This window comes from Cibotium barometz, chromosome 10, assembly GCF_041138505.1.
Source record: "Cibotium barometz isolate CiBa-2024 chromosome 10, ASM4113850v1, whole genome shotgun sequence".
In the NCBI taxonomy this organism is placed as follows: Eukaryota; Viridiplantae; Streptophyta; class Polypodiopsida; order Cyatheales; family Cibotiaceae; genus Cibotium; species Cibotium barometz.
In genome coordinates, this window is record NC_141055.1 from 12,087,242 (window position 1) to 12,110,904 (window position 23,663).

General features: G+C 45.8%; 1 protein-coding gene across 1 annotated transcript in view; it reads right to left on the bottom strand.

Moving 5' to 3' along the window:
* LOC147634559 (acetyl-CoA carboxylase 1-like) overlaps nt 1-23,663 on the bottom strand; it is a 72,061-nt gene that overhangs the window by 35,250 nt on the left and 13,148 nt on the right. Inside the window, exons 2-10 of the mRNA XM_086803666.1 lie at nt 22,667-23,042; nt 22,383-22,589; nt 22,139-22,300; nt 21,956-22,048; nt 21,294-21,389; nt 21,035-21,208; nt 20,865-20,958; nt 20,575-20,762; nt 20,442-20,492 (exon numbers count right to left, since the gene is read on the bottom strand). Coding sequence (XP_086659792.1) covers nt 20,442-20,492; nt 20,575-20,762; nt 20,865-20,958; nt 21,035-21,208; nt 21,294-21,389; nt 21,956-22,048; nt 22,139-22,300; nt 22,383-22,589; nt 22,667-23,014 — 1,413 coding nt within the window. The 5' untranslated portion in view covers nt 23,015-23,042. The remainder of the gene's footprint in view (nt 1-20,441; nt 20,493-20,574; nt 20,763-20,864; nt 20,959-21,034; nt 21,209-21,293; nt 21,390-21,955; nt 22,049-22,138; nt 22,301-22,382; nt 22,590-22,666; nt 23,043-23,663) is intronic.

The window sequence follows — 23,663 nt, forward strand, 5'->3', positions numbered from 1 at the left end:
GCTGATACAGGGCGTGCGCGGAGAGAGGTTCCAGCTCTCGCGCTCGGTGCGGCAGGGGTGCCCCTTGGCGCCCTTTCTTTTTCTTTTTGTGGCGGAGGCCATGAGCACTTTTTTGACGGCACAGGATACAGGTTTGCGGGGCCTCCAGCTTCCCATCCGCACCTCGGAGGAGCTCCTAGACTCGGAGTTTGCGGATGACACTGCTGTCTATCTTCAGGGAGGTGAGGAGAACCTCCGCCGCTTCGCCTTAGCCATGGACAGGTTTTGCAGAGCTTCGGGCGCTTTGATCAACTGGCACAAGTCGTGTGGGTTGTGGGTCAGCTCTATGCCCCCCCCGACTTGGAGGCCAGTTGATGGTTTTCAGTGGCTGCCCCCCGGCACTACAGTGCGTTATTTGGGATGCTATGTGGGCATTGATATATCTCCGGAGCAGCAGATAGCCCCCCTTCTTCTGAGCATTCGGAAGAAGCTTCTGTATTGGAGTACCGCTCGTTTATCTCTGGCTGGCCGAGTAGTTGTGGCCAACCAGGTTCTGCTTGCTACTATGTGGTACATCACTTCTTGCTGGGCCTTCTCTCGGGCGTGCATTGGCCAAGTGCAGAGGCTCATCAGGAACTTTCTTTGGTCCGGTGGCGAGACGGGCGGCCCGCCAGGGCCAAGGTGGCATGGGCGGTGATCACTCAGCCGAGGGAGAGAGGCGGCCTGGGCATTGTTGATCCTATTTGCCAAAGCCGAGCATTGCTTGGCAAGTTGGTAGTTCGTGGCCTCCTGCCAGGCGCTGAGCCGTGGAAGGAGTTTCTTGTTTCCAGGATGCTCAGCCGCACCCCTTCTCTTAGCGGCCCCTGGACCCCCAGGATCAGGTGGATCTTTACAGAGCAGCGATCCAGAGGAGTGGGCCTTGGCTTCGAGGAGCGTTTTGCAGCTAGCCTTCTGAGGGCCTGGGCGCATCTGAGGCCGTCACTCTTCCAGACTCCCACGGGCACCGATGAGGAGCGCCTGAGGCAGCCTTTGATCTGGAACCCCTTGATTCGTCTCCCCAGTGGCCATATGGTTGGATCGCGGTCTCACGTGTCGTGGGGCCCGCTGAGCTCTAGCCCAGCCCAGTCCCTAGACGACTGGATAGGTTTTCAGCAGCTGCCTCTAGAGGCTCAGGAGAGGAGACTCAGTGGGATGAGGGGCAGAGAGTTGATGAGACAGGACATTGAGGCGGCCATCCCCCGGGAGTGGCGGACCCCAGTACAGGACCCTCCACCTCCACAGTGGATGGGTGTCTTTACTCGGCATGAGATCCTTCTAACGGTCTGCGGCACAGCGGAGAGAGTCGCCCCACTCACTTTCGAGGTGGGAGAGGGTGGCCAGCTTCAGAGGACACGACTAGATTTGGATGGGCTCCAGGGATGTATTCTTCAAAGGGTGCGGGTGGTCGGCTTTCATCAGAGACAGTGGCATGTAGACCCCTCACCGGCCTCGATAGGGGAGGACTGTTCTTGGAGATTATGGGCTTGGGACAGCAGGCCTCTTATTCGCCTTCAGTGGGATCCAGGTGAGTGGTTTTGGCGAGATCCCTACTTGGCCCCTACCAGCCCAGGCATCCCCTTTTTTCAGTACACAGCGAGGCTGGGGCGGCGGATTCAGAGACACAGGATAGCGAGCACCCCGGCGGCGGCCGAGCATTGGCGGCGAGACAGAGGGGCTCTCCCCTGCCTTTCTTAGGGACTTCTGGCAGCGCCTTTGGGCCAGCTTCCGGCCCCGGAAGGTGACGCTGTTTCTCTGGCTCACAGCACACAGAGGACTGGCTGTGGGGGCTTGGCTAGCTTTCGGCAGTCACCCAGCGTCCTGCCCTCGGTGCGGCCATGCACAGGAGTCGCAGCGGCACTGCTTATGGGATTGCCCACAGGCACAGCAGGTCTGGCAGCGCGCTCTCAGGATGGTTTTTGCAGGCTCACCAGGTGAGATGCTGGTGACGTGGGGTGCGGTGGCTTGGGCCACGGACAGCGGCCCGGCCCTTGGATATGAGGACGTTGTCGTGAAGTGTGCGGTACAGCCAGGAAAGTACGAAACTTCTAGCTGTGAGAGTGAATGTCAAATCCAACAAGGAATTTCACGCACAAAATTTCCCAAGGAGTATTGAACATCACTATTTTCAATGACAAATACATGTGTCAACTTGCCTCAATACATCCTTGAATTCATCCCGATGATTGCACAAATTTGCATGAAATCCTTTGAACCATTCACATGTGGGCATAACAGAGCCTTCCCATCTTTCCAATATACATGTGGCCAGTTACATCCATTACATCCAGTGTTCTCAAAACTATTATTTCGAGATGTACTTTATCACCTGAAAACCTGCCTTAATATACTAACATCTCACAAGTAAAATATAGCATTTGGCATAGCTTTAACATGCTCATGAGATTTAGAAAATTCCATGGCTTGAATTCCAAAAATCCGATCGAGTAGGAAGTAAAACCAACCTTTCGGAACCTTAATGTGCTTTTGATGCTTTATTTCCACAATACTCCAAGTCTCTAGATCTTCCCATTCTTCAAATCTTTTAAAGGTTTACCAAACATGCGATTTTCCCAATTCGTTGATTTATATATTCAAAGTAAAAAAAAACCCACTTAACTGTGAGTAGAGATAGGTGAAATTTTCATCGATTTTTTTCTCTATTCCACTGACGGCGGCTTCGCTGCAGACCACGGAAGGCAAAATACAACTATATGATGAAACCTTATCATTGGGTAGCTCTCATTTTCCTCTATTTCTAACTCCTACACGCCATAAACAGAAGCAATCCCCTTGAAATTTTAGACTCTGGTTGGACGGACGCTGTTCCTCCTTCTCAGAATTTTCTTTTTCCAACTCTGCACTCGCCGTCTCTCTCCGGCTCTTTTTTCTCTTTCCCCCGCTGAGAATTCGCGCCCTTACCACCTTTTTCCCACTATTGATGCGGGAGTTTCCCATTACAAAGGCTGCGCTACCAAAAGCTCCAGAAAATTCTAAATAAAAGAATTATCTCCCTTTTCCACGTATGCTACTAGCCACGTATTGCTAGTAGCATTAAACCTTAGCATTAAGGTAGCAAGGCATAACCACAAGATTCCCAAGCATTAGCATTAAGGTTGCAAGGCATAACCACAAGATTCCCAAAGCATTAGCACACCTATGAAAACATGCATACAAGCTCCATGTTTTCTATCTCCACATTTCCCCAACATTCAATGAACTCTTCGGCACTGTGATACCTTCATAGTTTGTAAATCATCATATCGGCCCATGTGATTTATAGAATCCCCAATTGCCCATTCAAATATTTCTTCATGCCTTCATAAATGCATTCCTTTGTGCATTGGTATGCCCTCATGCCATCATATATAACTGGATACTTCTAACTTGCCCATAGGCTCTGAGTAACAGCAAAAACATCATCCTCCATACTCATATACAAAAAACTCCTAAATCTGACTCAGCCTCAGCTTTGTCTTATTGAACCTCATATACAATATGAACATATGTATATAGCATCATATAATAACTCGTCATGGCACTTAACCCCATGCATCTGGATGTGTATTTGATGAACTCACATGCACGGTTTCACATCATAGACGTGCCATGGCACGACATCCACCCCCTCTAAACCTGCACATCCTCTGGTATGTGCCAAATCATCATCAAGATCTACATATAGCTGGATGTCGTTTTCATCTTCTGCATTATCAGGAAGATCATCCTCTTCCTCTTCAACCATATCCATACTACCACTGTCAAGCCTCTCATCCTGAACCTCTTGTGAATCAAAAGGATCACCATCATGCCTTCTTTTAAATATCTTGATTCTTTTGCCAGCCACAAGATTCTTTACTTCTGTTCCATCAAGCTCACACAGAGTATACGTGGCATTTCCATGCACATGTTTAACAATGTAAGGGCCAAACCATCTTTTTGCAAATTTTCTTTGAACAGTGAATTGGTTGTCAAGGCTACTATCATACATTAGAACCCAATCACCTTCTTCAATAGGTTTTGGCCGGAGTCTGTGTCTACTATCAAATCTTTCTTTATTTTTCAGCCTTGCATCTTTCAAGCGAGCTTTAGCAAGCTCTACATCTTCAGGCCTCCTCTCCAACTGTCTTATTCGCAATGCAAGGAGGTCATCTCTGCTCAATCCTTCCACCCAGGGCAATACATTCCAAGTTAGAATTACTTCTTCAACTGGCATCACTGGCTTCTGACCATACATTAATTCTGCAGGCATGTATCCTGTCACTGAGCTATGAGTTGTACGGTCAGCCCACAAGGCATATGGTAGCAGCTTTGGCCACTCTCTCATCCTTTCTCTGCATGCCTTAGCCAAAGCTTTAATGATTGGAGGATGTCCTCGCTCACTTTTCCCATTGCCCTCAGGATTGTAAGCACATGTTAGAGACAGTTTGATACCAATTCTAGAGAAGAATTCCCTTGCTTCTTCAACATCTAGCTCACCCCTATCAGCTGTTATTTTCCCAACACAACCATATCGGCAGATCACATCTTCCAAGAGAAATTTGCATACTGTTTCCGTACTCTTTGTTCTAAGAGCACGCCCTTCTACCTGATTTGTCAAATCTTCTCTTGCAAGTGCTATGTACCGCATCTGCCAAATTCCCAAAGGCATTGTAACTAGATCCACTACCCATTTGTAGTGCATGGCAGGTGGGTAGGTTGGTTGCAAGCCATCACGATGCCGCACATTTGAGTACATTTGGCATACTATGCATGTTTCCACATATTGGGAAATATCCTTGTACATTCCTCTCCACCAATATTTCTCCTTTATTTTGGTAAAGGTGGCCCACACACTTCTATGCCCAGCCCAGAGACTCTCATGGAATTCTTTCACAAGCTTTCCTTGAGTCTCTTTATCACATATGACTCTCTGTGGCATAGCATTCCTCTGTTTAGGATGCTTCCAGAGATACCCATCCTTTAGAAAGTAACCATATGCTTTTCTGCGGATCCTCTTAAATTCTGAGTCAGACCAATTTTCTTGCCTTGTTAGAGTGCTCAAATATTGACCAATAAGCAACCAATCTCCTTCATATATTTCCTCAATAAAAGACTCAAGTGCATTTGATAAGCAAATATGATCCCCCTTTGCATATGCTGTAGTATAGAACTTTGTACCCACATCATCAATGTCACTAATCATCTCTTTCTCATCTTCATACCTGGCTCTTGATAGCATATCTGCAACTGGATTATCTCTTCCCGCAATATGCTCAAACTCAGGATTTAGTGACTTGATATAAGCAATCCACCTAAGCATAGCAATATCTGGAGTGGTACAACTTGCTATCATCCCAAGAAGTGGCAAGCAATCAGTCTCCACAAGTACAGATGCCCCAATAAGATATTCTTTTTCACATTTTAGAGCAGTGACAATCCCCCATAATTCTCTCTTGATCTGTGGATACTTTCGCTGCCGAAAGCTTAATACCTTTGCTCCAAATCTAATTACATACCTATGATCATCCTCATCATCTTGCCCTACTGCCCATCCTATCCCAGTAGGACTAGTATCAACTGTAACAATCACAGGCCTGCCACACTCATAATCTGCCTTTCTCAAAATAGGTGACGATTGGAGCAAATATTTCAGCTTCCGCATAGCTTTAATATGTACTGCACTCCACAAAAATTTTTGATTTTTCCTCAAAAGCTGATAAAGAGGATCTGCTACATGTGCATAATGTGGGATCCAAATAACATAAAAGACGCATGCTCCAAGAAATCTCCTCAGCTCTGTAACATTAATGCATATTTCCTTCATTCTTTGTATTGCATCTATCTTGGCTGGACAAGGACGGCGTCCACTAGTACTACAAAGATGTCCCACTATTAGCACTTCACCAACCCCAAACACTGATTTCAGCCCAGATAAAGTAAGATTTACTTCTTCAAGCCTGGATAGAATCATGTCACAATCCTTTATATGATTTGCCACAAACTTGCGGCACCCCTTTGAATCCAAATCCTCATCTTTATCTTTCTCATCACAGCCCTTTATTGGCACATCATCCAAAAATGGCATAGTTTTTTGTGGTATGAAGTCTCGTAAGACTTTATTCATTCCGTTCATCATATGTGCCACTGAGTTAGTGGCACCCTGTGGTAAGGTACACATCCTTACTAATCCCAAAGGAGTTCTCATTGTGGTCAAGTCCCTGCTTTGTATATCCAGCTGGAACTGATCATATCCCGAATACAGATCACCCATAGAGTATATAGCTTTCCCTGCAAATGCTTCTGCAAACTCATCCACAATTGGACCTGCTCCCACATTCCTGATTGTGACTTTGTTTACAGGTTGCATATCTTGAATAAAGCGCAATGTCCCATTTTTCTTTGGTACAGTAAACCATCTGTTGGAATATGGGGCACATGAAGGCTCCAAGATTCCCATCCTGATCTTTTCCTTTAGTAATTCCATCAACTTTGGTAAGAGAGCCTTTGGTACTGGAATTGGCCGCAGGTTCCAGGGCACATGTGGAACAGTAAAGATTACCATTGGTGCTGTTACACTTGGATCAACACAACCTATCTCATGCGGCTGAAAGGCAAAAGCTTTCCCATGTTTTACAAGCATCTCCTCAAAGCATTCCCTTTCAACTGGCAACAGAAAATCCCTCTCACCAATCTTCAGCTCTTTCAGAGTTTCTTGAGTAAATTTATGCCCAATTCTCTTCGGATCTCTAAGATTTGGCTGCATAGAAGCTTCATCTATCTTCTCCTTGCTTCCTGGTGGCAAGGGCAAGGCAACTGGTTTCACCTTCTTTGCAACCGTTTTGTACTTTGTATCAACATGAGCATCCATCTCACAATTCATGTTTTTACATTCCACCCCCTCAAATTCCTGGATTATATCATACATCTCCACAGATGACACCTTTATCATTTCATTTCCACCCTGTAAGCATGCTCTTCCCATATCAAAAAGCACATCCATAGTATCTATGAATGACACCTCATCAAGCACCCCTGAAATAAACTCATTCTTCTCCAAAAGACCACACTGCTCAAAACTTTTTTGTTCATTTTGTATATGTTTTTGCATGCCACGCTTTAAATCCTTGCTTTTTACAAAAACCAGTGACCCATAGCTGGAGAATCCCTGAAAATTTGCTGAAAAACTATTTACATTGATTGAGTCCTGCGAGAACTCATTCCCCCTTGTACCATTGGAATCCCGCTTTACAATGGCACCTGGCCAAAATCCCTCATCTCCCTGTAATTCATGAACTCTCTGTTTATCTTTGGGAGTGACTGTGCCCGAAGAGACTCACGATTTCTTTCATGATTAATGCATACTGTCAAAAACTGAACAGCTTTTTTGCCATCTTTACTCCTTATTCTTGCATATGCTGATCCATCATCCAAAACTTTTGTTTCCATCCTTACAGCTGTAATGTAGGGTTGCCCAAGAATGAGGGGATACGATGACATCTCCTGAACAAAGAAATTCTGATCATCCTTCACATCCCCTATAGTTACCCTTACATTTGGACATGCTGCATAAAGCTCACCAGATGAATTATTAGCTGCTTTAATCATCCACCCATGATCCACATCCATTGGCCACTTACATTTGTTGTAGAGATTTTTAGCCATAAGATTTATTTCAGACCCATGATCAATTAGAGCGACATACGGCTCTTCCAAATCACCTATCTTGACAAGGGTTTCAGTAGTTGCTCTTGCCCAATGACTCCTGGAGTAATGACTCTTTGTAAGAACTTCTTTTTCATCATCCTCTTCCACAAAACGCACTTGTCGTGCCCCATCAGCAGAGTGATTTCATTCCACCACATTTTCTCTCTCTTCCTTTTTCTGTACCTGTACACCATGAGTCTTGGAAGTGCTTGCCTCCCCTTGTGATGGAATAGATTCAATTATGGACTGCCTTTTTCTTCGTATAATATCAATTATCTCATCATGAAATTCTTTCTTTGCAATCCCCAAGACTTCCCCTAGTGTGAATTCCACCCTGCTGTTTAGAATTCTCTCTTCAAGCACCTTTTTGAGATCTGTTGCAACTTCAATATCAGATTGAAGCTTGTAGAGTGGACTTTTCCCTTTACCCTTCTCCTTCATTTTTGCTGGCACTTCTTCCATTGAAACATCATGTGGAGGTCTGCTATGCTGTGGAGGCATATGTGATGGCCCAGGATCCTTCTTTTCACTTCCACGTGTAACTCTTTTTGATGGCCCTCCTTCCTCATTTTCCCTTTTTCGCTTCTCCTCTACCTGTGCCTCATTATTTTGGCATTTGGCAATATAGGCATGAATGGATAAAGAATCCACAGGCTCCTCCCAGCCAGTCTCAAGACGTATACAATCACCTGCCTCATGCAAAGCTTGCTTTGACACTTTCTTTGATGCAATTAATTCCATTGTTGATGGCCAAAAATTCTCATTCTCATAATCCTCATCATTCTCAAATCCCTGCTTTAGTTGACCAACCTTTAATCCATAGGTTGCTGCCTCAACCATAGAAATGGCATGACTAGCAGCCATATCCTCTACCAGCTTTTTCATCCCTCCTTTCCCAAAGTTTGTACTCAATGGAAGACCAGTCTCTGTAAGATGGATTTTCCCATCTTTGAAGAACACAAGTTGATTTTTAAGAGCTTCTTTATAGCTGGTACAATCCTTCTTTGCATGCTCTGGGTCATCACACCATATGCATCTATATGTAAACCCTTCTTTGATTTGAGGCCTTTGCATAGAAGCCTGCCCCAATGATAGACCTTTTTCTTCAATCCTGGACATCTTCAATTTTAAATCACGCATACCCTTGATAAGCTCATCCATCGGCCCATCTATCTTAGGAATTGTGGCAGCTGGCTTGGATAAATTCTCAGGGGTAACAGCAGTTATGGGGGTTGCAGAGCCCATCACCATTTTATCCCTCCTCCGCTGCCGCTTTGCTAACATAGTGACTGCATCCTCAACATCATTCCAATCACTCTTTAATCCTTGCTCTGTATTCTTATCCTCAAGGAGGATTTCCAATTTCTCCTGGAGATCTTTCCCAGCTGCTTGCAAGAAGAGCTCTGTCTTTTCTCTGTCCAAAGTTGCACGCTCTATTCTTGACAATTGGGCATAACGCTTCTCAAACTCCCTTAGCAATTCTGTGGCAGAAATTCCCATTTTAGGTTTTGTGACCCATTCTAAGAAAGTTCGTTTGGTCACTCGCTCAGAATCCTCCATGAAGTATTCATCCTTTAAGGCAAGCTTGAACTCTTCCCAATTTCTGCCACCCTGTGCTGTCTGCAATCCTTTTATGCGCTCTCTTATTTCAGGAACGCATACCAGCTCGAAACTTCGAACCATATCCTCCTCAGTCACCCTGTTTAGCTCCATCTCCTTTATATAATTGCGCAGATACTTTGTAATGTCCTTCCCATCAAATTGATCCACCTTTTTCACAATTGATTGTAATGCCTTGGTTGTGGAAATCTGTCCCCTCTCAGCAGCTTGTTGCTGTTGCATGTACATGGTAAACATTTGAAACATCTGCATAACTCCGGGGTCAAAATGAACCCCCTGACCCTCAGAATTCTCAGCCATAGCTTCCCTGTATATTTCACCACACTCTCACCCCAACAGTTTCCCGTCGGGTTCACCAAAAGATGTCGTGAAGTGTGCGGTACAGCCAGGAAAGTACGAAACTTCTAGCTGTGAGAGTGAATGTCAAATCCAACAAGGAATTTCACGCACAAAATTTCCCAAGGAGTATTGAACATCACTATTTTCAATGACAAATACATGTGTCAACTTGCCTCAATACATCCTTGAATTCATCCCGATGATTGCACAAATTTGCATGAAATCCTTTGAACCATTCACATGTGGGCATAACAGAGCCTTCCCATCTTTCCAATATACATGTGGCCAGTTACATCCATTACATCCAGTGTTCTCAAAACTATTATTTCGAGATGTACTTTATCACCTGAAAACCTGCCTTAATATACTAACATCTCACAAGTAAAATATAGCATTTGGCATAGCTTTAACATGCTCATGAGATTTAGAAAATTCCATGGCTTGAATTCCAAAAATCCGATCGAATAGGAAGTAAAACCAACCTTTCGGAACCTTAATGTGCTTTTGATGCTTTATTTCCACAATACTCCAAGTCTCTAGATCTTCCCATTCTTCAAATCTTTTAAAGGTTTACCAAACATGCGATTTTCCCAATTCGTTGATTTATATATTCAAAGTAAAAAAAAACCCACTTAACTGTGAGTAGAGATAGGTGAAATTTTCATCGATTTTTTTCTCTATTCCACTGACGGCGGCTTCGCTGCAGACCACGGAAGGCAAAATACAACTATATGATGAAACCTTATCATTGGGTAGCTCTCATTTTCCTCTATATTTCTAACTCCTACACGCCATAAACAAAAGCAATCCCCTTGAAATTTTAGACTCTGGTTGGACGGACGCTGTTCCTCCTTCTCAGAATTTTCTTTTTCCAACTCTGCACTCGCCGTCTCTCTCCGGCTCTTTTTTCTCTTTCCCCCGCTGAGAATTCGCGCCCTTACCACCTTTTTCCCACTATTGATGCGGGAGTTTCCCATTACAAAGGCTGCGCTACCAAAAGCTCCAGAAAATTCTAAATAAAAGAATTATCTCCCTTTTCCACGTATGCTACTAGCCACGTATTGCTAGTAGCATTAAACCTTAGCATTAAGGTAGCAAGGCATAACCACAAGATTCCCAAGCATTAGCATTAAGGTTGCAAGGCATAACCACAAGATTCCCAAAGCATTAGCACACCTATGAAAACATGCATACAAGCTCCATGTTTTCTATCTCCACATTTCCCCAACATTCAATGAACTCTTCGGCACTGTGATACCTTCATAGTTTGTAAATCATCATATCGGCCCATGTGATTTATAGAATCCCCAATTGCCCATTCAAATATTTCTTCATGCCTTCATAAATGCATTCCTTTGTGCATTGGTATGCCCTCATGCCATCATATATAACTGGATACTTCTAACTTGCCCATAGGCTCTGAGTAACAGCAAAAACATCATCCTCCATACTCATATACAAAAAACTCCTAAATCTGACTCAGCCTCAGCTTTGTCTTATTGAACCTCATATACAATATGAACATATGTATATGGCATCATATAATAACTCGTCATGGCACTTAACCCCATGCATCTGGATGTGTATTTGATGAACTCACATGCACGGTTTCACATCATAGACGTGCCATGGCACGACAACGTCCCTGGCAGTGCGACCATCCAGGTCTCTGACAAGGCGATGGCGGTGGTTCCGACGCCAGACTTCTCTTCGGCAGCCCCTCAGGAGGGGGTCGGGCACAGATGGGAGATGATCAGCAGCATGACGGCTTGGCACATTTGGAGAGCCCGATGCAGGGAGGCCATTGACCGCCAGGCGACTCCACCGGCGGAGGTCATACAGGCCCTCTGGGTGGACATCATTCACACCTTGAGAGGACTGGGGGAAACTCCAGGGCGACTCGGATCGCATGAGAGGGCGCCGCAAGGCTTTCCTCCGCACTTGGCAGCCTGGCCCTTTCCTCACCGCGAGGGGCGAGGATGTCACTTGGCACTACAGGCCTCCAGTTTGGCTTTTCTCACCTCCCACATGTACTACTAGGTAGCCCTCCCCAGAGAGCGGCCAGCCACGGGGGTGGAGCTCAGGTGTTCACTGTGTTTTTTATCCCTCCTTGCGAGGTGAGCTTTGTAGCCGTATGGCGTTTTCTCATTAACTAATAGAAGGATCTTTTTTCCCGGAAAAAAAAAAAAAAAAAAAAGAAGAAACACATGCCCAATGCCTAGTACAACTGGAGACCTTGGATGAGAGGCGACTTCAGGCACTTCAAAATTTGGAGGCTGCACAACGACGACGCAAGGCAAGGCATGACACTCTCACGAAGAAAGCCAGAATTCAAGCAAGAAAGCTTAGTCATGAGGTATGATGGCCGTGTGGAGAAACGGCTAGATAAGAAGCTTCTTCGACGCTGGGAAGGCCCCTTCAGGATAAAACAAAAGTTCAAAAATAACACCTATCTTCTACAGGATGCAAGTGGCCAGGAGGTTCCCGGACGTGCCAATGAGTACCGGCTAAAGATATTTTACCCTCGAGTACCATGGCCAGCAGACCCCCAAGACAAGCATAGAGGATCTGCTGGGGGAGGGAGGGGGGACCGGAAAGATGTGACATGAAAAATTGATATCTTTCATTTTCAATTTTGTACATATTTTGATGGTTTCTCAATGGTAATAAGGTGGAAGCTTGTCCAAGAAGATTGCGGCGTCCACAATGGAATAACGGCGTGGTGATGCGGCGGCTTGGCAGCTACCTGATAACAGCATTCTATCTTCAAATATAATGGTTTTACTTGATTTAGGGTGCACACATTGTAAATGCCACAAGTATACTTGATAAATACTTTGGTATGGTAGATAGACTAGTGATGTAGAAAATAAAAGTGGGCCTTCATGTTCACATGGATTTTAATTGTATTATTAATATAGTATTCACCATAAGGCTACAAGTTGGGGAGTGTGGAAGGCATGTGGAGGAGTGTGTGTAGGTGCGTAATTGAAAAGATTCTTCTAGAATGCCTACATGGAAGAGGAGAATTCCACCATGTGTAAGTGGGATCTCCACCTACATGCCACTTAGACTTGGCTATTATCTCATCACACTTTCAAAGTCGAGAAGTCTTCAATTTAATAATCAATAGAAGACTTAGCCTAAGAGGACAACTGATGGTGACATCTACCCTTATGTCACTGAAGGGTTGAAGATTTTTATGTTGTAATTTGTAACAATGGAAGAGAGGGTGATTCTCCACCTATAAAAGGAGCCCTCCTCTCCCTTTCAAATCAATGAATGAAAGCCTCCTCAATTGAGCATTTTGTGTCATTGCCATTCGCCATCTCTAACCACAACCCAATGTTGTGTGGTGTGCCACGGCACAGGAGCAACTGGAGTCTGGGCAACTGCATAAGGCATTTGATGGGTAGGACCACGCCGCCTCCGAGCATGGCCCCTCGATTTGGGACAATCTCTAGCAATGTGGCCCCGTCGACAACAACAGATCCGACACTGGTCAGGTCTGACTGCAATCTCCATCCTCTAGCAGAAATGAGAGCCGTCAAGTCTCTGAAGCATAATATGGTCGTCAGTCGATGGATCAGAAACAAGCACAAGGACCCGGGGTACACCATCAGAAGTGGCAGTAACAGCCGCGGAAGCTAAGGCGAGAGGACCCGAACGGGCACGTACCTCTAGAACCTGGCCAAAGGATGCCCCTATGGAAGCTAAAAGCTTCCAATAAACCGAGGAAGAGCAGGGAACCACTGAAAAAAGAAAATTTTCCTAGGACCAAGAGGAAAGAGGCGGCCAACGAAAACCTGAGAAGTAGCTTCTGGAGAATGAAAGTCCACCTAGAAGAAGCCTCAAACAAGCAAATGAGTATCCTGGAAGTGCACAATCAGGTCTGAAGGGAGAGCTGCTACAAGCCATTCACGGGCCTACGAACGAGAGGGGTGGGAGCCATAAACCCTCTCAACAAGGGTGATCTGGACCTCAATGTCAATGTCGTGCTGAAGAGAGGTGAGCTCATCTTGCGAAAAATTAATGATTCTCCCGGCTTGTGGGGGTGATGAAAGATTGGCTGCGGGAGGCCATAGAGCCAATCGACAGTGGGCAGCTGACTCAAATCCCATTTTAATCTCCACGCAAGCGATTCTTCTTCTTGAGCAGATTCACCCTGGTTTGCGATGGCGATGGCGTTGGACTGTAGGCGATGGTTGTGACCGCGTTGTCCTCTCCTTCTAGGCGATGATCGGGATTGGCATGTGGATGCTTTTGGTGGCCAGCCCACACGATGTCATCTGTTGACGACCTCGTGAGCGATACTACCATGCAGTCCATAGAGGTGCCTCTCGCTACTCTAGTACAAATGACTTCGATGCCTCAGGTACCACCTCAGTATTTGGGACATCTGGTTCCTAGGGCAAGTTCTGGTATTGATGTTTACGACCTCGTGAGCGATACTACCATGCAGTCCATAGAGGTGCCTCTCGCTACTCCAGTACGAATGACTTCGACACCTCAGTATTTGGGACATCTGGTTCCTATGGCAAGTTCTGGATATTAATCCTAATCTTTACTCTACTTTTTCTCGATACTCATAGCCGTACCATCAATATATGGACTATGTGCAGCCTCCTCTACCATCTGGAAAGCCATCATCCGCTCCTCAACCTCTTGCATCTCCTTTTGTGGATTCTTTATGTAAAGTCCTCACTAGACCATGCCCATGGATTATCTGACATAGAACCACTGTGGGCTATGTGCAGCCTCCTCTGCCATCTGGACAGCCATCACCCGCTTCTCAACCTCTTGCATCTCCTTTTGTGAATTCTTTATGTAAAGTCCTCACTAGACCATGCCCATGGATTATCTGACATAAAACCACTCTAGATCAAGACAGTCCTTGAGAAACCCTAGCAAGGTTCAATAGACATGGTCTAGTGAGGAATTTACATCGGTATCAAAGCCTGGATCTGACAAGGCATGAAGGATGTACATGATTGTACCCTTGTGCACATGTGCAAGGAAAGCACGCGCAAGGAAGGAGATTTGTGCTGATGGCTATCATCTGTGTGGAAAAGCACACAAAGGGATGCATATGAGAGAGACTATGATATGTGTCGGCCATATGGTGGCTAAGCCTAATCTCGAGTGGCCAAGAGAGCCCAGCCACACGGCCAGAAGGGCCAACCAGGCATGGACGCGGCCAAAACCCAAGGGTGGCCAAGACATAGGGGCAGCAAGGCAAAGGTCTAGGCAGAAGCTGTGGGCTGAGAGAGGGAGAAGACACAAACACCCATGGCCAAGAAAGGTCATAGGGATAGCAAGGCATGGGGCTGCGCAAAAGCCATGGGCTGAGAGAGGGAGAAGACACAAACGCATATGTGCGGGTGGCACGGTCTAAGAAGACCCAACAGATCGGTAGAGGTGCTGTAGGCGGCTCAGCCCGGCCTGGGCGGAGCAAGTGGCCACGCAGCCACCTCAACCAGCAATAATGGGCAACCGCCGCCGCCTCAAAGCAAATTGCAACACAATTTGGCATGGATGTGGACATCAGGACTCTTAGAGGCACACACAACATACCATTATCTTGATTCAGGTCATTTGCCACTGTATACTTCACTTGTAATTCTAAAGCTTCACTGCATTATTATTCAACATCTCCTACACCTAAAACAAAGCTTAGGCTTTAAGGGTCGCTTCGCTGAGGAACATGTCAATTATCCACAGGTCCCAGAAGCAAAAAGATCGCATTGGAAAACCTATCTCTTCTGACAACCCCATGAATGGCGAAAAGAGTGGGACATGACAGAGTCACAAAGCAAGTTAAACCAATTAACTTATCCTCCTCAAACATGGCCCTAAAGGTTTCACAGAACAATAGATAAGGATGCAGGGGATCTCCAACGAAAGTTACAAGATGATGAAGATTACCAAGGAGTAGATGATGAAATTGATGATGATACTTGGGAGCACACTCAAGATGTTGTTCTACCAAGCCAGTTGGCACCGCCGCTGGTGAGGCTGGGCGAAACGGGCAACGTTAGTGCCCACGGTCTTCCGCCGCTAGCCAAGCTGGGCAAAGGTGGCTCTAGAGCGGCAAAGGGGGTTTGAACAGCAACTACAGAGAGGGAGAGCGAGAAAGAAAGAAAGAAAGAAAGATATATTAAGCATCTACTAAGCAGTAAGACCCAATGGGCTTATGAGACCGAAGTAATACAATAATGTCCATGGCATATCTCATCATGAAACGGAAAATAAAATAGAAACAAAACAAAGCTCTCTCACTGGAGTGATACAAAACTGTCCATGGAACCTCATCATGGAGTACCAAAAACGTGGAACATGAGAGAAGCAACAGCCCCCAATAGATGGTATACCACTCTCCAAAATATCAAGCATGGGGCTAATGAGTATGGCCGAGAGGTCTCCCTCAACTATGTCACATGGAAAGGTAGCTCAATGGCGGTGGAGCATGCCTTAGATCTTGAGCTGATGAGCGGATCGTGGCCGACGTCCAGGGGGGCCAGGAATGTCGTGCACGCTAGAATGCAGAGGCCCGGTCCAAGGTAACTCCTCTCGGGTGAGGTGGGTCCAGAGCAGCCCGAGATGGGTCAACAAGATCCATTGTATGGGTGTCCTCCACCTCCTAGGTCCGGAGGAAGCTAGTGATGGTTGGTTGGCGAGGGAGGGATCGAGGTGGTTGGGGGCAAAGCTCTCTCAAAGAAGTGTCCCTATGTCTGCGGAGCTTAAGCAGGCAGAGTCCTAGGCAACGCTGGTCCAAGAAGTCAATGATCCTAGAGAGTGGACCAAATCCCTCACGAAACAGAAGATGAAACCTCCCACGGATCTCATAGTATACTTGGCAGCAACATATGTAATGCTCCTCTGTCTCAACCTCTATGTGGCATAATCGGCAAATCCTCTCCTACATGGGTCTCCGTATGAGCTTCCCAACTCTGAAGACGCGCTCAGCTCTGCCTGTCTCCACACTAAGGCGGTGGGATGAAACCCGTATCTGGCCAATCGCAATCTGCATGGCATGGGACATGTGAACACTTAGGTAGCCCGACTGCTGGATGAATCCATCCTCAGTGAGTGTGAGGAAGTGATCTATGTAGAAGTGCATCTTCATTGGGAGCTATGAAGGTGTGATCCATGTGCAACGGGTGTAAAGGCTAAGAAGATCTAACCGGATAACCTAGTTGGTGTCCTCATGAGAGAGAGAGAAAGAAAGAAAGAAAGAAAGAAAGAAAGAAAGAAAGATATATTAACGTCTACGAGAGGCCAAAGTCGGCCTATGAGACAAAAAAATAATACAACTGTGTTCTTCCGGTCATCGGAAGAAAAGAAAGAAAAGAAAAAGTGTGCATGTGTTTGGATACAACTGTGAATCATCATGGATCGGTGGAGCCTATATACAAACAATATAAGGGGGGCTGGGGATGTGGATGGAGTGCTAAGGCAAGATGCATCTCTATATGCTGAAGGGAGTACAAGCATGCTATGCAGATCTATGTCTAACTCCATCCAGTGCCATAAGAGGGATATAAGATATCATACATCGCCGATGCTGAGGCTGTGAATGGCGTGAACATGTACCCTGAGTCTGAATGAAAGCGAGCTAGCCTCTCCTGTGTCTCCAACTGGTGTCTCATTCGGATAGCTGCTATCTCTCGGTGACGGAGTCGGGGTGCTCTATGTCCAGTCTGTCTAGGTCTCCTCCTGGCTCTCAATTCCTCTGCTCTCTGTGCGGTCACCCCACGTGGTACATTAGTTGGCACTGGCATAGCTCTCTGGAAGAAATCTGTGAGCTGGGACTGTCTCCCACCCCTAGTGGGAGCGGGTGTCTGGAGGAGTCTCTCTCGAGAACTATGAAGCTCTAGTAGTAGTCTGCCAAGCTGTCGCTGGTCCGAGGCCTCCATCAACTGATGTAGTGAAGAGTGCTCCTCAAACAATCCTGCATATCTATCTCTGACCCCCTGGTGGGCTCTACATCTACATAACAAAGTGATCCTCAATCTCCACCTCCTCACGGCACAATCTGCATATCCGCTCAGCTCTGGGAACCCGTGCCGCTCTCCCAGCCTCTATCTCTAGCTGATGTGATGAGACTCGTAGCTGTCCAATAGCAACGCGAGAGCTGTGTGGCATGTATACATCCATGTACCGAGGTCGCTGTATAAACCCATCCCTTGAGATGCTCATAAAGTGGTCTCTGTAATACAGCATCTTCGATGGTAGTGGGCTCTCTGGTGTTGTCCATGTCTCCTGTATGTAGTGCTGCCATATGTCTTGTCTTATCACTCTGTTCCTCTCATTGAGAGAGAGGTAACCCCGTGGAGCAAACTGATCATACTGAAAAGGTGGCAACCGCTCAATGTCTATCCCATGATGTGAGAACCACTGTAGCATCTGTGCATACCAAGATCCAGTGTGTCCAGCCTCGGCCAGCTGTCTGGATGCCTCAAAAGCTTGGCGGGATAATCTCTCCGTGGGCATCTCCCTCATCCTGTATATAAAGGAGATCGTCTGGAACAATGCCTCCACTGCCATAGGTGGTGCAGCAAACTCAGCTCGAACAATGTCGTGCGAGACGGATGGTTTGCTGCGTATCATCCTCGAGAGCATCAAGATCTGTGGTCTCTCCAGCTGTACCCATGTGGAGGCTGCAAGCCTTGGTGCCCAAACCGCTGCTGCATACATCAAGGTTGGTGTCACTAATGTATCAAAGAGCCACCCTTCGTGAGGAAAGCGTGCATGCACGGGATGGAGAGAAGGTAGAGGGAGAATTTTAAAAAAGCAAGGTGTAATGTGTGTTTTCTAAAAAAAGAAAGGGGCCATGATTTTATTTTATTTTAAGCACAAGGCCAGATCTTTTATAAAAAGTACAGGGCCATACTTTTTTTTTTAAAGAGAGCCAGGCGTGATGACTATGTGGGTGTATGCGCATGTTAGAAAGAGAGCGTGAGTGCTATGCTAGGAACTGGAAAAAGCAAGGAGTTTTTAAAAAAACTCTCGAGGCGCCTCTTTCTTGTGTGAAAAGCTAAGGGCTTTTTATGAATAAAAAAGCAATGCTTTTTGGTGAGCACAAAATTACAGCTCAAGTTTTTTTTGTTAACTTTTCTTTTGGCCATACATAAACTAGCTAAACCCTCAGTCAGTGGGGGAAGTTGCAAGGAGGTTCTGACCGCATGCGGAAGTGGCGGGAAGCTTTCTTGAGGCTTTGGCGGAATGGCCCTTTTCTCACCACTAGAGATGGTGATCCCACTTGGCATTACAATCCACCTATGCGGTTATTCCCACCCCCTCCTCCCCCTATATGAGATAGCCTTCTCCTCATAGACTGGCCAGCCGGAGGATAAGTGCATCTTTCTCCACCTCTTGATTATTTGTTTCCCGCCCCATACATGGAGGCGAGATTGTATTTAGCCCTTCGAGGTTGTATAGCCCTTCATGGCTGTTTTTTATTAACTAATAGAAGGATCTTTTTCCCAGAAAAAAAAAACTAGCCAAACCCTTCTCTTTATTCATAAGCGTTCCACCACTACTTCACCGGCAAGGAGCTCGCAACATAGGCATGTTAGCTTTGTTTTGAACCCTCTCATCCACCCTAAAATCCTTTCTCTAACCTTTCACTTTCTTTCCAAACCGTAACCTTTTACTGCTCCTTTTTCCAAAAAGTACGCAAGTTTGGCGAAACTTCATGGACTCAAGAGGATAGTATTTATGTGGAACCAATGGACAGTAATTCCATGAGGTCAGAGGACTTTGAGCGCGGTTGGCCTGGACCTTAGCCTCCACCAGTAGATATGCTGGAAGGTGATCACAAAAGTGTTGTCGATGGTCCCTTAAGGAATGATAGCGCTGAGATCACAAGTCAGGAGCACGTTATCCAGTATCCCACAAAGGGTTGATGATGTCAAAGCCCAGGTTGATGGGTGCTCCAAGCTTTCACCAGTAGATAACGAAAGGGTCGGGAGCCCGGGCGGGATCACAACACGACAATGGTGAAGGTTCTCCAGGGAGGCAATAAGAACCAAAAGGGTCAGGAGCCTGGCTTCCCACACAATGATGGCTGAAGCTATCACCCGGGGCGTTTGGAGAGGAGGAGGGAAAAAGGGGGGGGGGGGGTGTGGTTGTGTTGTTTGTGTGCGCAAGTACCTGGCCCAAGGATTGTCCTACCACCAGCAGAAGACCATGGTACTCCTTGGGTAAGCCTCCGAAGCAGACCAAAACTGGGAAGTCTGCAGCCCCTACCAATGGGTCTAAATTTAGAGAGAACCCATTGAGTCTTCGTTGGTGAGGGCAGCCGAGTTAAACTCAATCCAGGTGTAGCCATTACCCAGAACTCCACATCCCTGCTCATCGACGAGGGTCGTTGCAGGAGGTCCAGTATTTGACCCCAGGCTGGCCTGATGTTGACAAACTTGCATACGAGGATGGTGGCTTCAAGGGTGAGGCCACTAAGGCAAGGGCTCACAAGGAATGGGCGGGCTGGACTAGTGGGAGCTCTCCAGCGCTTTGATCTTTCCTTCTTGGACAACTTCAATGCCACATTCATCTTCTATCACTATCCTACTAGTCATCATGTATTATTCTTCGTCTCAAGTGCCTAAACCCAGCAAATGCTTCCCTTTTGTTTTTACATCCACCTATGCCATGTCTCGATATTTCAAAAAAACTTTGTTTGGGTGCACATGTGCATGCATGCATGTCATACAAAACAATTGACACGTGGACTGCAGTGAATAAGAACATGAGGTGAGGTGTATCTGAAACAAACATACCTTCACTGAAAAGTATGCCCACACATTTGGCTTGCTCCTAAAACTGAGTTCCTGTATAGATACGCGCAATCAACTCATTAATTGTCAAGTACCTCTTTTACCATACTAAATAGATAGAAAGATAATGGCCTACTTGAACTTTTCCGCTTGTCGGTTTAAAGCCATCATCGGGATCTTCACTGGTTACTCTCACTGCGACACAATGTCCTTTTGGCTTTACTGACACTGCTTCATCGAAGTCGAACTCTGTGGCAAGTTCTGCTGTTTTTTGCCACGTATCATAGCTTCCCCCAACATCTTTACCATAGAAGCGCCTAATCTCTGCAAATATATGCAATGTAAGCATTCTTCAGACTTACACAAAGTCATGAAGTCATGAGCTTCCTCAATATGAAACAGCAGATTTGAAGTGAAAACACATACCAGGAATCCGCCACAAGGGTATCCCCATGGCAACACAGAGTTGCGAAGCAGGTAGATTCACCTCAGCTATCCACTCCGTGACAGGATGCTCAACCTATCAAAAAGACATGTCAGTATCAAGTCTTAATTAAGTTGATAATGTGGACTTGAAAAATGCATTTATTTATCACCTGTAGACGAGGGTTGAGCTCCAAGAAGTAGAACTCTCCTGTATCCATACTAAAAAGATACTCCACTGTTGCAGCTCCCACATAGTTAGCACACTTAGCTAGGCGGCGTGCTCCTTGTTCTAGAAGGTGTATTGTTTCCAGAGAAGCAATTGTTATAGGCCCTTCCTCAATGATCTGTAGCCAACAGAAAAGTGTACTTGCTCATGTTCTTGAAGTGACTTCAAACAGTAGTTTATGACATAAACCTCCCAGTACATACCTTCTGGTGCCGTCTCTGTACACTGCAATCACGACTGTGCAAAGCAGCAACATTGCCATATTGGTCACAAAGAAGCTGGACCTCCAAATGCCGGCTCTGCTACAAGGAACCAATGTAAGCAGGCTAAAGAGAGACAAACTAACCATTAAAAACCTATCACTGATCACAAAACTCCCAACCTCAAAACAACATGCCTCTAGACTCGACTTGCAGAGAATTGGAAGGGGGAGAGAGAGAGAGAGAGAGAGAGGGGAGGATGCTGCATAAACAAACACTCTACACACACACAAAGGTGAGTTCAGTCTTTTATTGTCAAATCCAAGCCAGGCAACAACATACGATCCTTAAGTCGGCACCACATTGCAAGGAATGAGAACAGGATCTCTCGACTAGGGGCATGATGCATAAACCACTACACCAGCACTCCACACACACACACGTCTTTTGACGCCATAGCCAGTGGACACAACATATGAACCATATGTCAGCACAGAAATGCACAGAATGGGACTTGAACTCTAGATCTCTCAATTTGGAGCATGGGGAGCAAGATGGTGCAACAGCAATCCACACGCAAACAGAGGAGTCCAACACTTATGATCAAAAAAAGTAACCCCAATGAGAAACAAAAAAACATGCAGAAACAGAAGGGAAAGGAATACTTGGGATGCCAATTTCATGGTAAATATTGGAGAACCAGGAACCTCCCCCTGAACTTGTTTAAATAGAGCTCTAACCTCCTCATCATTGTGCACCTGCCTCAGAAAAGTAAATAAGACATTAGAACATTCTGTAATTCAAAGGGAAAGAAATGCTAAATGTCCAAAAGAAACCCAGCCCCTTACCTTGCGTATACCTTTGCCACCACCTCCCCAAGATGCTTTGATCATGACAGGATATCCAATACTCTGACAAGATTTGAGCGCCTCTTCTGTTGTGAATACACATGCCTCTTTGTACGATTCATCAGGAATAGAATCCTTGCAAGTCTCAAAAGGTACTTTCACCTGCAAGCAGAGACGCTCCATCCATGTGAGACTGCTTCATAGACAGTAAGTAACATAGCCCCAGTCCAACAAGACGACTCACATGAGAACCACTCCATGGAAGTGTTGGCACACCAGCAGCTTGTGCAATCAAAGAAGATCCAACTTTATCTCCAAGAGCAGCCATTGGTGCTGCAGGCGGCCCCAAGAAAGCTATGCCACGAGCGTCCAAGGAATCTGGCAGTTCAGGATTTTCAGATGCATGGCCCCATCCAGGCCAAACAGCTGACACTCCGGTGGTTTCTGCAACCTGCAGAGTGCAAAAGCCAATCCAATCATCTGAAACCTAGAAAGCATGATCCCGATTTGACCAATAAATACACTCACCTCGACAATAAGTTGCACATTTGCATAATTGTTATTGTTGGTCCCTCCTGGCACCTCAACAAACTGATCAGCAATACGAATGTGTTCTGCATTTATACGCATATCTTCCGGACTTGCCATGGCCACCAGCAAAACAGCTCTTTCCGTCCCGAAAGTTTCATAGGACCATGACCTGATGCTGCGCATGAATTTAACTGCTGCCATGCCATTGTTAGCTATCAGAATACTATAAATAGGCCTTTTCCCTCCAAGACCTTTGCAAAACTCCTCAATTTGTGTCAAACTAGCCACATTCTTCAAAAGTGGCTTGCCGTTGGAATTTCCATTTATATGCCAGGACTCTCCCATCTTGCTTCGTGTACCAACTTCTCTGCACCTGGGCGCCCACATTTGAAACAAGTTCAGATCATTTATGCTTGAGAATCTTGGAAAGACGAGAGCACATTTCCACACAAGCAGCCCACAAGGCATGCCTTTTTGCCATGACTTTGCTGAGCAATTTCATGATAGGATGATTCTACACATGACATGCAATCAATTGATTGCAAGATGGCATCAATTGAACCAGGAAGTCATGCGGAATAGCCCAGTTAAAGTGAAGAACTCGTCAATTTCCATGGGCATGCCACATGAGCAAGCATACACATATACATATGTATGTATGTTTTTTACATGCACAAGCATACATACATGCATATGCATGTATGCTTCAAGCTTAATGTGAGTGTTACATTTGACAAGAACCCAAAGAGCAAGGAAAATCAAATCAAAAGAAGAGGACAAAGCGCAAGAGCATCAACTTTATTTTTCCTTATGAAGGCATGTAACAATCACTTCATGGAGCTTAAAAGTCGATACACAGTTGGACAACACAAGATTGAGGAGCAACTATGGCTGGTCTTGAGCAAAGTTGATTGTTCTTGGATGACAAAGAGTTGACCAGCATTGACCACAGTCATAGTTGCCAAACGTTTTTAAAACGGGAAGTATTATACGA